Source organism: Euprymna scolopes, chromosome 23 (assembly GCF_053919585.1).
Source record: "Euprymna scolopes isolate OS-2025 chromosome 23, ASM5391958v1, whole genome shotgun sequence".
Classification (NCBI taxonomy): domain Eukaryota; kingdom Metazoa; phylum Mollusca; class Cephalopoda; order Sepiida; family Sepiolidae; genus Euprymna; species Euprymna scolopes.
Genome location: NC_136504.1, coordinates 105582082 through 105599639, shown reverse-complemented (window position 1 = coordinate 105599639; position 17558 = coordinate 105582082). Strand labels below are relative to the sequence as shown.

The window sequence follows — 17558 nt, the reverse complement described above, 5'->3', positions numbered from 1 at the left end:
ATATATATATATATATATATATATATATATATATATAAATTATTTCCACAGCCAAACAACATCGCAGTCCACAAGAGTCATGAGTTGAAAATTCCTACTTGTGAGACATCGGCTTGGGTTATTAGCTGGTTGGATGACCGTATCCCTTGTCAAGACAAAGTAGACCCATTCCACAGTCAGATTTCGCCGCTGGTTTGCTTGATCTGTGTTAGTTAACAGAATTTCTTGTGTGGCGCGTTTGCTCAGTTGGCAGAGTGCTTACCTCGCATGTAGGAGGCTCGGGTTTCTAATCCCGGGTTCAGATATGTCTAACTGATGAGCCCAAATTAGGGCGAGACTTAGACTTCCGGTTTGTTGGTTGTCATGGGCCGCGACGTTGTTTGGCTGTAGAAACATTTATCAAATCTTTTACATTCTGAAAATACACACACACACACACACACACACACACACACACACACACACACACACACACACACAGAGTCTACCCATCCTAGAACAGGTAAAATTCATTCCTTAAACATACTATCATATCAGATTTTCATTATTACTCATTCAACGATCTATGGAGTAAACCATATCGTGATAAAAAACTGTTAATATTGGTCAAGTAGATACACTAGTATGATATAAACAGTTGCATTCTTCATATTATTTGGTTGGTTGGTTGGTTGGTTGGTTGTTTGTTTTACGGCATATCAACCCTTTTCAGGTTTTTTAATGCTGAATCCAAAGATTTTGAAGAAAAACTTTTTAATAGAATATATTTGTTGTTTTCAAGTTGGTTTTTATTTAACCCATAGTTGGGACCCTAACAGGTACTACCACTCCGGGTCAGAGTGGACCTGGAAGCAATGGCAATTAAAAGATGGATCCACACACCCTCAAGCTGGATATAGTTTAAGGTCATATCCAAGACCATATCATTTGGATTCATCCTGTTCTCATCTTGAGTGTTATTTACGTTTCGGTCGATGTAATCGCCGATCTTCTTCACTGAGGATTGAAGCTTCAACCTTCAGGAAAATATTACAATTGATTTTTTTAAGTTCTTTAACCACTGTGCCATGATTCTCTTGAGCATCTATAGCGCCGTCCCATCAGATATATACTACATATCTACTGCCGCAATCCTGTTCCCTCTGCAGTATATAATTGGATTAGATCTGCTGTCTACTCGCCGGAATGTAACAGTTACTTCTGTTGCCCCCAGATTCGTTCATGGTTCTTGTCCTAACACAATATTTAAATACCATCCTGTGCTGCAGCTTAACAGACCAAATCTGTGATGATATACATTTCACATTAACCGTTCTGCATAATCACACCAATGTTTGCTCAGAGATATACCTGAGATCTCCTTTCGCATTGTGTTCTGCAATCCTGAACATGCTGCCTCATAATTGTGTGAATGAACATGTATCACTGTCACATTTTCAAAGTTCTGTATTGGCTATCTTGATCTTCCTAAGTATATACATATATATATACTCCGATAAATATATATATATATATATATATATATACTCCTATAAATATGTATGTATATATATATATATACTCCTATAAATATATATATATATATATATATATATACTCCTATAAATATATATATATATATATATATATACTACTATAAATATATATATATATATATATACTCCTATAAATATATATGTATATATATATACACTCCTATAAATATACATGTATATATATATATACATGTATATATATATATATATACTCCTATAAATATACATGTATATATATATATATACTCCTATAAATATACATGTATATATATATATACTCCTATAAATATACATGTATATATATATATATACTCCTATAAATATACATGTATATATATATATATACACTCCTATAAATATAAATGTATATATATATATACTCCTATAAATATAAATGTATATATATATACTCCTATAAATATAAATGTATATATATATACTCCTATAAATATACATGTATATATATATACTCCTATAAATATACATGTATATATATATATACTCCTATAAATATACATGTATATATATATATATACTCCTATAAATATACATGTATATATATATACTCCTATAAAGCTACATGTATATATATATATACTCCTATAAATATACATGTATATATATATATACTCCTATAAATATACATGTATATATATATATATATATATATATATATACTCCTATAAATATACATGTATATATATATATACACTCCTATAAATATACATGTATATATATATACTCCTATAAATATACATGTATATATATATATACTCCTATAAATATACATGTATATATATACTCCTATAAATATACATGTACATATATATATACTCCTATAAATATACATGTATATATATATACTCCTATAAATATACATGTATATATATATACTCCTATAAATATACATGTATATATATATACTCCTATAAATATACATGTATATATATACTCCTATAAATATACATGTATATATATATATACTCCTATAAATATACATGTATATATATATACTCCTATAAATATATATATACTCCTATAAATACATATATATATATACTCCTATAAATATATATATTTATATATATACTGCTATAAATATATATATACTCCTATAAATATATATATATATACTGCTATAAATATATATATTTATATATATACTGCTATAAATATATATATATATATACTCCTATAAATATATATATATACTGCTATAAATATATATATATATACTGCTATAAATATATATATATATACTGCTATAAATATATATATATATACTGCTATAAATATATATATACTCCTATAAATATATATATACTCCTATAAATATATATATATATACTCCTATAAATATATATATATATACTCCTATAAATATATATATATACTCCTATAAATATATATATATATATATACTCCTATAAATATATATGTATATATATATATATACACTCCTATAAATATATATATACACTCCTATAAATATATATATATATATATATACTCCTATAAATATATATATATACTCCTATAAATATATATATACTCCTATAAATATATATATACTCCTATAAATATATATATACTCCTATAAATATATATATATACTCCTATAAATATATATATATATATATACTCCTATAAATATATATATATATACTCCTATAAATATATATATATACACTCCTATAAATATATATATACACTCCTATAAATATATATATACACTCCTATAAATATATATATATATATATATACTCCTATAAATATATATACATATATATACACTCCTATAAATATATATATATATATACTCCTATAAATATATATACATATATATACTCCTATAAATATATATATATATACACTCCTATAAATATATATATATATACACTCCTATAAATATATATATATACACTCCTATAAATATATATATATACACTCCTATAAATATATATATATACACTCCTATTAATATATATATATATATATATATATATATATATACACTCCTATAAATATATATATATATATATTTATATACACTCCTATAAATATATATAAATATACACTCCTATAAATATATATATATACACTCCTATAAATATATATATATACACTCCTATAAATATATATATATACACTCCTATAAATATATATATATATACACTCCTATAAATATATATATATATATACACTCCTATAAATATGTATATATATACACTCCTATAAATATGTATATATATACACTCCTATAAATATATATATATATATATACACTCCTATAAATATATATGTATATTTATATATATATATACACTCCTGTAAATATATATATGTGTACTCCTTTATATATATATATATATATATATATATATATATATATATATATATACACTCCTATAAATATATATATATATTTATATACACTCCTATAAATATATATATATACACTCCTATAAATATATATATATACACTCCTATAAATATATATATATACACTCCTATAAATATATATATATACACTCCTATAAATATATATATATATACACTCCTATAAATATATATATATATACACTCCTATAAATATATATATATATACACTCCTATAAATATATATATATATACACTCCTATAAATATATATATATACACTCCTATAAATATATATGTATATTTATATATATATATATACACTCCTGTAAATATATATATGTGTACTCCTTCATATATATATATATATATATATATATATATATATATATATATATATATATATATTGTTTAGTTTAAAATAATAGTAAATGAAAAACTAATGTAATGCCAGCCGGCTCAAAAAGAGAGTGCGAGAGCAGTTCACTGGAAGCATGACCTGTGTGAACTTATTAATTTTAAAATGTCCAGATAAGATATAATTTAATAATGATTATTAATCTAGCTGACCGTCTCCGCAGTCAGTGAATCAGTGATTTGGACCAAAGATCAAATTGACTAAACCCCGTATGTCTTCTAACAGTTTTGTCTTAACTTCCTCCTTTTCCAAAGTATGAAACAACTTAGTAGGTGCCACTCCTCCTAGAAAGGTTTTTAACAAGACGATCCTTCATATATGACACAAGATTAAACCACAAAAAAAAAAATTGCTTAATCATTTTAAGTGACATAGCTGTTTTAGAAGTAAAACAAATTGTGTAAAACTTATTTACTTGTGACGATCCAAGTGGACATACAAGAGGTACAAACCATTCTGTTCTGGAAATTAACTTTACCTGAGACGCATATTCTTCTAGTATATATATATATATATATATATATATATATATATATATATATATAAGGGCGAATGAACTCTTTTTCTGGGTCAACGGTCAACTAGCACAGTCTATATTTATGTGTGTGTGTGCGCGTGTGTGTGTGTGTGTGTGTGTGTGTATGTGTATTGGGATGGAGAGGGCTCCCGTAAGCCGTGGTGAAGGCAACCTTTCTAGGAGAAGCAAATCTCTGATTTAAAAAACAAAGCGGGAGACCAGTACCCGCATTAACCTGGTCTGCAGTTTAATTTGTTGCTGGCTATCTTGCTCTTGCTTGTTGCTGGATCTCAACATTTTGAACCGAGAGAGAGACTTAGCTGTCGTACAAAGCTAAGACTCTGTAACATCATCTTTGTATAGATACTCCCTCAGGCATTTGGGCTCATGGATTTTAAATGTCTGAGGGAGAGGCACTCGTCTGACAAGACGTTGCAATCATCATCATCATCATATCTGTGTGTGTGTTTGGAGGTGTGTGTTAAAAAATAAACGTTGGCTGGGTGTTTGGAGGAGTAAAAGAAAAAGAAAAAATTTTGGTCGGAAGGTAGGATTGAACCCTGAAGCCTTTACACGAAGGTGGAAACGAAAAGGAAAAAAGCCTGACACCTAACCATCTCGGCCACGAAGGAGAGGAATCGATAAGTGTGCTCAGTTAAGGTTTATAAAGTGAAATATACAGGTGCGAGGAAGTGGCGTGATATTTGACCTAGTTTTGCGCTGCAAGCCAGCCGCCCCATAATTCGCTTTTCGAAGAGGCAGCGAGCTGGTAAAAGTCGCGCAAATTAAATACACACGTGACCCCCGTTCTTAAGTCGTAAATATTATGATTTAGACGTGATATAAAACGTTTTAAGAAGGAGCGACTACCCCCCCCCCCCAAGATGGCCTCGGAAAAAAGCCTTTTACAGACATACACAAAAAGCGAACATACTTACATACATATTTTCGCTTTTATAGATATAGACTAGTCAATGTAAGAGCGATTAAAAAGCGAATGTCAAACATCACGCTATTCCGCAGTTTTTAATGAGGTCAAATCGTTTTACTGCGGGATAGCTGCCGATGACGTTTACATCCGGTTCGAATCCAGTTTTGCTGTTTTTATACTGAAAAGTGAAAGCAACATGCAGCGATCCGAATATGTGGAATATTTATCTTTTGAAAGTTGGGCAAATTAAATAGACAGGCGACCCCCCACTGTTAACTCGTACATATTATGATTTAGATGCGATATAAAAAGTTTTAAGAAGAAGCTACACCCATGAGAAGGCGTCGGAAAAAAGCCTTTCTCAGACATACACAAAAACACAGATGCCCGTGAAAAAAAAAAAAACGAAGCTTTGACGACGCGCAGTTGGAAAATAGTAAAGTGTAGAAAAAAAAAAAAACAGGTACGCGTTTTTGATTGACGTGACGGCGATAGCTATTCAGTAGTTAGCATTTTGCGCGGGACAGTTTTTAATGAGGTCAAATAATTGGTTTGTTTGTTTTTAAAAACCCGCTCCCTCGTCTCAAAATGAAAGCTACCATCTGATATGACACAGTCGACATTGACCAAACGTTACTTAGCTCTCTAGAGACCACTGGCTCTGGGCCTGTGATTAGAGTCGAGTTTCGCTTTTTTTTATACCGAAAACCGAATGTAACGCGTGCCGATGTGGGAAATGTGGAATAATTAACGTTTGAAAGTCAATAAAATTAAATAAACAGGCGAGCTCCGTAGTTAACTGTGAGATATTACAATTTATAGATGATATAAAAAGTTTTAAGAAGTTGTGAAGCGAGCGAGCGTTTCTCTGAAAGAAGCCTTTTGTGGACATCGATGAAAAGCGTACATACATACATATATACATACATACATTTTCGCTTTTATATTTATATATATATATATATATATATATATAGATAACATTAAATTTTATATTATTAAACTTCACAGTGTATTTGCTCTATCATGAATCAAGGCAATCCATCCAGGTCTGTCCGCTGCCAACACCTCAGTGTACCATAGTCATTCACAATTCTATCATTGCACACCGAAAACACAAGCGCGGGTCATAGCTTCCAAATAAGCTTTCCTGTTTGTGAGCCACGTTTGTTCTTCTTGCAGTAGTGTCGCTGCTATTGCCTTGTAAATCAGTCTAAGTTAGTGGATGACGAAAGACGTGCCTAAACCATCGGAGCCTCCTAATAAGTACTTCCTCAAGTCTAGAAAGCTTACATAGTGTATAGATTGTGTTGTTTGGGACATGGTCGGAGATACAAATCTCAAAAATGAGCTGAAGATCAAAGACTTCCAGCTTTGGAAAATTAGTTACTCGTAGGAGTCGGGTTTCACAAACAAGAGCCTGGTAGACGCAGCATTTGACCGTGATCTGGATTTATGTCCTTAACCAAAGGCGATTATGAAACAAACAGAAAGTAGGATGAGTCCATGTGGATTCTAATTTGAGTTTCATCTTTCCCCTGCTCTATGGCTATGAAGATGGCATTTTTGGTGGTTTTGGTCATTTAAAATAAATAATTAAATATATAAATACCTTTCTTGTAAACTTTTTTCGGAATTGCTGCAGATGAAATCAGAACAGGCGCTTCCATACCATTAATTCCATTGTAAGGAACTGATTCAAATCTTCTAAGCTGTTTGCATGGGATTTCTGCTTGGCTCTGAAAATATAAGAAAAAAACAACTTGACACCGAGGTATTTTACTTATTGAAAAATAAATTTTTATTATTTTAGTTCTTCGGACTACTTTCTTGAGTGTTACTTTCACGACGTTCTGATCGGCGTGACTTTCAGCCTTCTTCGGGTGTATCGTGCATTCAGTGCAGTACTGATCACATTTGGAGCAAAGTATAGAGTTCTCACGGCTATTGGTAGTGTATTAAAATATATGTAAACAAAGAAAATGTTTTTTAATGTTTGAGAAGAGGATTTATTATTTGTATTTTTTTTTTTGATTCTTCAAACTACTGTTCTCACGCAAAGATCAGTCGTATAGTGGATAAAGTTCTTGGTAAATTCAATTGTAAAGTTACACTCTTCTGGAGATAAAAGGTTCAATCCTCAGTCCGGTTGGTATTTGGGGGCTCATTAATTCCCAGTGAATTAATGAGCCCCCAAATACCAACCTGGAAATTTCTATGACTTGTACATACAGCGCCTAAACTTCCCAAATGGTCACCCATCTGATACTGGTCAGGCTAAAATTTGCTTAACTTCGGCGATCTAGCGAGAATCAGTGGTCAACGTGATTGCGCCGATTAATATATATATATATTGTTTTTAAATCCCCGAAACAGTGTTTCATGGTAAACAACTGATGATCCCTTGAAAAATAAATTATTGGTATTATAGTAAATTCGAGAGCGAGTTGATGCAGTGATTGCAGGTGATTAAATGACTTACTAACTAGATGGTTTTCTAACGAATGATAAAAAATATTTTTTTGTATAGTTTTAAAGGTTAAAAACTTCCAAGACTATATATATATATATATATATAAACACACACACAATATTTGAAACGATAACATTTAATATTGGATTTAAATCAGTAGTCTGAAGAATCTAAATAATACGAATTATCAATCCTCATCTCAAGAAAAAATTCAATGCTTCTAAATTAAATCACAAATTTATATCCATTCATTGATTGATGTTCGCAATTACCATCTTCGCTTAGTTTTGACGTAGTTATAGTACAAAGAAAAAGATTTGCAAAATTTTGTGGCCATGAAAAATAGGCTACTTATGGAAAAAACATCAGAAATTGTGTTTTTAGGCAAAAATAATTTGTTTTGAGAAAAATGACAAGTACCTTTTATATCAACTTTTTCTTTTTATCGGATTATAAAATGGAGGATGAAAGACACAATATATCATGAAATGAAATGCTGCAGAGATATAGTATGTGTAAAAAAAAAAAGATAAAAGGAAAAACAAATTATACACAGAATAAATCATCAAAAATGAGAGATTTACCGGTTTTGTTCGGATCAATGAATGTCTTCAAAAAAATTATTTTCATTACAAAATATATATAAAAGAACAGAAAAAAAAAGGAAAAAGGTAAAAAGAAAAGAAAAAAAATGAAAATAGTAAAAACAAAATGAAGAAAAAAATGGAAAATAGAAAACATGAAAAAACAAAACAAAAGGAAATAAAGAAATTAACTTATCCCCCCCCCCCCATAACATTTGTTTTTTTTATGCGGCACATTCATTATGAACTTTAAACTTTAAATTATGAAATACATTTGTGAAAACTTCAAAGTTTTGGACAATGTTAAGCAAACATTTCCTTTCTATTTACTTAACTTATTTTTATTTTCTATAATTTTCTGTAAAAAAAAAAAGAAACATTTTTATTTTTTCTATAAAAATTTTTAAATCAGTAATTATTTCTGTAAAAAACATTTAATTTATGTTCATTTATTTCATCTATAATTTTTTTTTTACTCTGTAGTAATTATTTCTATCAAATACATTTAATTTAATTTTATATATTTTATCAATAAAACTTTTTTTAAATCAGTAGTAATTAATTCTGTGAAAAAATATTTATTTTTTGTTTATATCACTTATAAATTTTTTTAAATTAGTAGTAATTAATTCTGTAAAAAAATATTTTTTATTTATATCACTTATAAATTTTTTTTAAATTAGTAGTAATTAATTCTGTAAAAAAATATTTATTTTTTATTTATATCACTTATAAATTTTTTTTAAAATCAGTAGTAATTAATTCTGTAAAAAATATTTATTTTTTATTTATATCATTTATAAATTTTTTTTAAAATTAGTAGTAATTAATTCTGTAAAAAAATATTTATTTTTATTTATATCACTTATAAATTTTTTTAAAATGAGTAGTAATTAATTCTGTAAAAAAATATTTATTTTTTGTTTATATCACTTATAAATGTTTTTTAAATTAGTAGTAATTAATTCTGTAAAAAATATTTATTTTTTGTTTATATCACTTATAAATCTTTTTTAAAATTAGTAGTAATTAATTCTGTAAAAAATATTTATTTTTTATTTATATCACTTATAAATTTTTTTTAAATTAGTAGTAATTAATTCTGTAAAAATATATTTATTTTTTGTTTATATCACTTATAAATTTTTTTTAAAATCAGTAGTAAGTATTTCTGTAAAAAAACATTTGATTCATTTTAATTCATTTCATCAATAATTTTTTTTTAAATCAGTAGTAATTATTTCTGTTAAAAACATTTCAATGAAATTTTAGATATCAGATTTCTTATGTGTTGACCTACACTTTAATTGAGGTCTTCACCGTTTAATGTTGGACACTTTCAAAACAAAAAGTGGTTTGTTTGTGCTTGTATCTTTTTATGTTATGTTATATTAATTATGTTATTTAATAATTCATATAAATAAAATAAAACAGTGTGTGTATGTGCGTGAAAAAACATTTAACTGCTAAACTCTTAAACTACTGGTCACATAACACTGAAATTAAAAGGAAATAGTAATTACACACCAACGATGAATAATATAATGAATAAAATTAATTCATTCAAATCGTTTAATATTAAATCTTTTTTTACCTATCTCTCGATAGTTACATCGGTAGGAGACGTGGCAGAAGCACTAAATGTTTTGCTTTTGATTCTCGCTAATGGCACTCAAGCCATTTTTTAAAAAACTTTTGAACTCAGTACTATATATTAGGTACAATATAATATTCAATAGAGAATTGGCTCTGTAATAATAAATAGAAAATCTGCATGAATTAAAATATATTTAAGCGTATTTAAGCCCCCCCACCTAGTTTTCTAAATGAAAGGTGAATCTACAAAACTCATTCCACAATTATATATTAATTTGCTTCAGCTTGTATTTATCTGTTAAACTTTTGAACTCAGTACTATATATTAGGTACAATATAATATTCAATAGAGAATTGGCTCTGTAATAATAAATGTATTTGTCCATTAAATCTCTGCATTGCATTGGCTTGTTTAAGCTTAAATTTCCTTTGCATACACATTAAACAATGTGTCAAGCAAACTACAGTGGAACGATGAAATTGTAACACTAGAAAAGACAACATGATTCCATTTCCCTTTGATGAAAACTGGTATTCTTTTTTGGTTGCAGTCCATCTACTAGTTGGCCAGTTGTATACAAATCCCATGAGTGATAGGAGTCTTCTATCATGTTTGACACAATGTTCAACGAGCGAGATCGGAGATGCGCCGCTGTACAACTCATGCTCTCTACCGATCCAAGTTATGACAACAGGACCATTGCCAGCACTCTCAAAATGCATCGCTGGATTGCCACGAATAACAGGGACATACTCAGGTGAGGAAAACAGTTTTCAGCCACAGTTATGGTCTTTGGTGTGGTTGCAAGTGAGGGTCACATCATGCCACCTCACATCTTTGAAGTTGGTTTGAAAGTCAACACCAAAGTGTGCCTTGATGTGCTGAAAAGTGTGGTGATCCCCTTGTGTAATCAGATGGCTGTTGGCAGACACTGAGTGTGGCAACAGCAGTCGGGCGTCGGCCCACAAGTCTAAAGAGACCTAGGCTTGGCTTTAAAAGGAGTGCTACGACTTTGCACTCTTCTCTCATTGCCCCCTGAACCCACTGGACTACTGCGATTAGTCATGTGTCGAGAACATCACCAGCATGACCTCCCACAACACTAAAGCCAGCTTGATCACTGCCATCCACCAAGCTCATGCCGGTACTTGTGAAAAAGGCATGCTCCCAGTTCTGGACCTGTATCGAAGCGGTGATTGAGGCTGAAGACGGCTACATTGAATAGATGTCAGCTCTACTACATAATCAACTTACCTGAATTAATTTTTTCAATAAAAGTTTTACAATAAAGCTAGTATTGTTTTTTTTCGGGATGACACTTTATATTAACCTCTGAAAACTTTTGCATCTGGAAGATATTTAATAACCATAATATGCATGTTTGAAAGTCAAACACATGTCTGACGAAGAGTAGTTTTCTTGAAACATTACAGTATGCTGACATAAGAAAACAATGTATATTTTTATATTAATCTTCTATATATATATAAAAGGCAAAACGGCCACACGCATTTTTGTATGTCCAAGAAAAGCTTTTTTCGGTGGGGTGGGGTAGGATGGAGTGGCTACTTTTTTTTAGAACTTTTTATATGCTCCCTTGATCATAATATCTACGATTTGCAAACGGATGTTGTCTCTACATTTATTTTGATAGACTTTTATAAAATTTCCTCTGTTCCGTCCTTTCGCGTGTTTTTGTCGTATAAATAAAGCGAAACTTATCGAAGTAAAGCCATCAGCCAGCAATTAGCTTGGATCAATGTGGGGAAAACCCTTCATATCAGACAATTGCTATTCATTTGGAGAACTCCCCCTTCTTGGGGGCTGGTTTTCTCCAACATCGTGGGGACACAAATAAATAAAACTGCAGAAAATGTAAAGCTTAACTGGCCTTCAGCCAACGTTCATTTCTGCACCTGCGTGATTCTTAACTTATTTATGCAAGTCTAACTTTTTTATTGACATCGCTTAACTTAAACGCTTTTCATTTCCTGTGACGTCATAGCGTAGCGGTAAGATGTCACATTTTCTTTCACTTTCTTTTCCGCCTTCACGTTACGGGTTCGTCACGCCTGCCTGCCTACTAACACTTTTTTTTTTATGCTCAACACACACCTCTAAAAACCCGGGCAACACCGGGTACCCTCGCTAGTTATCTATATATATATTAATATCGTAATATCTTCAATGTACATATGTACGTGGTTCACGGTTTCCAGATTATAAATTATTCTATTGGGAGATTCTATTTATTAAAAAGGGGGATAGAGGGTGATAATATTCTACAAACATAGTATATAGATAAATTAATATATAGATACGCTAATTTAATGTCTGTAGTATGTTATCACTCTCAATACTCCTTTCTACAAACATAGTATATAGATAAATTAATATATAGATACGCTAATTTAATGTCTGTAGTATGTTATCACTCTCAATACTCCTTTCTACAAACATAGTATATAGATAAATTAATATATAGATACGCTAATTTAATGTCTGTAGTATGTTATCACTCTCAATACTCCTTTCTACAAACATAGTATATAGATAAATTAATATATAGATACGCTAATTTAATGTCTGTAGTATGTTATCACTCTCAATACTCCTTTCTACAAACATAGTATATAGATAAATTAATATATAGATACGCTAATTTAATGTCTGTAGTATGTTATCACTCTCAATACTCCTTTCTACAAACATAGTATATAGATAAATTAATATATAGATACGCTAATTTAATGTCTGTAGTATGTTATCACTCTCAATACTCCTTTCTACAAACATAGTATATAGATAAATTAATATATAGATACGCTAATTTAATGTCTGTCGTATGTTATCACTCTCAATACTCCTTTCTACAAACATAGTATATAGATAAATTAATATATAGATACGCTAATTTAATGTCTGTCGTATGTTATCACTCTCAATACTCCTTTCTACAAACATAGTATATAGATAAATTAATATATAGATACGCTAATTTAATGTCTGTAGTATGTTATCACTCTCAATACTCCTTTCTGATAAATACGATCTCTCGATGACAAAAGACTCAATGTAAAGAAGAAAAAAAAATTATGTCACTTTTGGGCTGTACCTGAAATAAAATATGCATTATTGGTCTTCTGGCTAGGATCCAAGGATCTGTCTAAAGATGGTATAATGATATTGTAGAGTTTCCATTCACGCCAGGCATCCATACAATTGAAATTCTGTCACAGACTCCTATAAGGATATTAGATATAAACCGTAATAACCAGATATATTCTTACACTCCATTAACCAGATTACTTAGATAAATACTTTTACAGTTTTAACAAAATGGTTACAATAATATCGTGGGGTCTCCATTCATGCTGAACGTCACAGAATGCCCAACAGCAATATATTACATATGAAAGATGTTGCTGTGGAATTTCCACAGGTCCTGCTAGTTCTAATAATTTTATTAATAAATGCGAATCTGCATAGCTTATTATTCCACCATTATCTATATATATATAAAAGCAAAAATGTATGTATGTATGTTCGCTTTTTCTGTATGTCAACAAAAGGCTTCTTTCAGAGAAGCGGTCGCTCGCTTAACAACTTTTTAAAACTTTTTATATCACATACAAATCGTAATATCTCACACTTAACAACAAAGCTCACTTGTCTATTTAATTTGCTCGATTTCGGGAAGATAAATATTCAATATTTGTCGCTCGCCGCACGTGGGTTAGTCTTTTTCCTATAACATCTTGCGGGTGGGAAAAAAAAAAAAGCGTTCTGCAGTAAATGAATACTATCCCGCAGTTGACCTCATTAACTCATTAAAACGGGCACCTGCTAAATCCAACTAATTAAATAAATTCAAACGTGTTTCCGTAAGCATGTCGCGGTTGGGCAATGGTTAACGTCGCACGTTTTTTTTTCCACAACTTTGCCTTAACGGTTCGGGTTCGATCCTCATACTTACTGTTTTTTTTTTTTTTTAACTCCACCCCCAAACACCCGGGCAATGCCGGGTACTCTCGCTAGTCATTATTAAAGTTTGAAGTTTAAAGTTCATTCCACCACTAAACATTAGTCTCTTAATTCAAAGTTAATTTAATCAGAAGCGTATTCTTTTTTGATGCCTGCTTATGTGAATTTATGAAATTTTGGAAAGGTAGGAAAGTTAGGCAATTATTGAATTGATTGAAAATATATTTTAGGACCGTTCTTGAAAAGGATATAGCTCTGCCCCTCCCCACACGAAATAAAAATTATATTTAAAAAATATTTTTAAATATTTATGATACTATAAATAGGTCAGAGAGTCGATGTTTTTCAAACAACAAAATACAGGAAGTTTAAAATTTAATGTCAGTTCTAAAAATAGATTCTTTTCACACAGTGGAAATGTTTACACAAAAATAATCAAACTAGTGTTGACACATTTAATCAGAATAGGAAAAATCAGAAGATTTGAGGGTATCGGAATCAGAAAAATTGATGCCTATTTTGCGCTGCCAAAACGATTCTTTTAATTGTCTTTTTTTATTTGATTTTGTTTAAAGTAAAATTTTCCATTGCTGATAATAAAATAGTAAATTTTTGTTTATTTTTAAAATACTAGTGAAGCTAAAATCGATAGATCATCCTCCACAAGTGTATTCTGACATTTAGGAAAATATCTGCATATTTAACATGCGTTTTTGCCAAAATCGGGGAAAATAACAATCTTATAGTTAAATAATTAGAGATTTATAAAGAATCGGAATCGGTAATTGTCTTGGAATTAAGAATTTAGCATGGAATTGGTAATTGTATTGGAATTGGGAAAAATATTGGAATCGTCCCATCACTAAATCAAACTTCAATTTATGCGAGTTGTATGTCAGAATTATTTATGCGATTCAAAGATTGCAGCCGTATCGCATAAATAACACTTTGATACTTGAGTCTAAAAAAGTTGGCAGAATTCTTTATATAAACGTCCGCTGAGTCATTAAAGAGGAGACAGTCTTTAGGATAATTAGAGGCAGTCTAAGATTTTGCATTAAAAGTGACCAGTTCAACGAAGTCTGTGTCAAACTGGGCAGCTAGATGGCTATCCGCGGACAATGACGGGGTTTTCTATTTCCACACTAGACAACGGTATCACACACCCACCCAAAACTTAACTAATCTATATTCAATACTCGTTTCGTGTTGTTTATCGTGAAGCCATCCCGACAAGGATATCGTCACATATTTACTGTTGTTTTAAAACAAATAAAATGGATTTTTTTTTTTAAAGTTAACGCTAACAAGCAAATAGTTCAAATTTCTTACACGCTTTCCTTTTCGTGTTCATTTCGATATGCTCTCTTCTTTACTAGAAGTCTATCTGGCCGAGCTCCTTGCCAGGACCAATGTAACTCTCCAGATTTCTCTGTCTTACATCAGATCTTCAGGATCACAGTTGGTGTTATATACAATTTGCTAGATGTACGTGGATCTAGGTTGTCCTATGTTCATGTGCCTGTGCCGTGGAGTCTATAACAATACATTTCTCACTAGCTCTTGCTTGCTCCTCTGGCAGTGACCAGCAAATTGCAGATGTCGCTCCCTGATGGTAGTAGATATGGTAGGTAGGTTACCATAAAGTTGCTGCTTCATGGGATGATCTTTCAAGATATATTTAACACTGTTTGTAGCATACAAGTGTACGTATTGTCTAGCTTTCTTTCCAAGCATTTGGTGAGTGTCCAAGTTGTAGCACCGTAAACAAGGACAAACTCCATCACTGCTCTGAAGAACTGCCTTTTCAGTTTGTCAGTTAGCATTGAAGTTCATACTGACCGCAGCTTATCTAATGTGGGAGAGGGAAAAGCATTATGTCACAGCAAAATCTGTATTCAAAGTCTGAGTGAAGGAGGCCTGGGACTGCCCGATCTCAAATGTCATAGACATGCCGAGATTTGCTTGGTCGTTCACTAGAGAAAGAAAATTCCATGAGTCCCTGCGGTTAGAAGTGTTGTAGACTGTTCTTTGCTGAATGCCGAATGTTCTTTGCTGAATGCCGAATGCTGAATGCCGAGCTGCGCTAGGGACTAGTGACCTCTCACAGCCTATGAAGAGACTTTATCGGGCAATACTGGTAGGTAGTGCTTCAGATCCACTTAGGAGCAGCTTGGATGGTTGGAAGAGGAGATCTGCTCACCTTGGTATTGAGCGCTGAGTTTTCCCTTACCTGGCCACTAGTTTGGAACACACTGCCCCCTCTTTGCTAAACTTCACAAAGAAAACAAAAGCTTTTTATATATTAAACTAGCGGGGAGTACCCGGCGTTACCCGGGTGGAGGATATTGGCACAAGGACGAAGCGATGTTAAGAATGGCTTCCACGTGGTTAGAATAAAAAAAAAAAAAGGTGGAGAGAGGTGGGTAATTAGTTTTCCACGCTAACAATTAGGCCAAAGAGAAGAGTGAATACAATGAGTTGGTAATTAAGTTTTGCCTGGGTTGGAGGATTAGCACAAAGACGAAATAAAAAATTTAAAAAAAGATAAAGAGAGAGGTGGGATTGAACGCGAAAATGTACGGTAATTAGTCTTCCTTGCTAAAAGAGGATAGTAATTTCAATGAGTTGGTAATTAACTTTAGAATCATAGGAGTTGCCACGCATGTGCAGAAATTAACGTTGCTTTTAAACCTGGCTAGGGGCCAGTTAAGCTTCCCACTTTCTGTTGTTTTATTTATTTGCTTCCCCACTAAAGTAAATTAGACATAAGATCGTTTTTAATGTGGGGGAAAACCAGCTCCCCCTACAAAGGGGGCACTCTGGCAGTAATTGTCTCAATATAAAGAGTTTCCCATACATTGACCAAAGACCAATCCCGAAGGCCAAGCGATAGAATAGTTTCGCTTAATTATACGAAAAAGACAAACAAACACTCGAGATGACGGCATAGTGGGAATTTCATTTAACTCAATCAAAAAAAAAAAAACTAGAGACAATGTCCGTTTGCAAATCTGAGATATTACAATCTGGGAAGTATACAAAAATTTCTCGCAAAATCTAACCAACGCGAGAACTCTGATGCAAAAAGCCTTTCGCTGACATACACAAATGCTTGCGACTATTTTATCTTTTATATAT

The 17558-nt window shown here is 31.0% G+C and overlaps 1 protein-coding gene across 6 annotated transcripts in view; it reads right to left on the bottom strand.

Moving 5' to 3' along the window:
• LOC145246116 (CTD small phosphatase-like protein 3) overlaps positions 1-17558 on the bottom strand; it is a 203397-nt gene that overhangs the window by 44819 nt on the left and 141020 nt on the right. For all 6 annotated transcript variants that reach the window (XM_080107950.1, XM_080107952.1, XM_080107951.1 and 3 more), the window contains one exon: positions 7392-7518. In XM_080107950.1, the coding sequence (XP_079964076.1) occupies positions 7392-7518 (127 nt within the window). The remainder of the gene's footprint in view (positions 1-7391; positions 7519-17558) is intronic.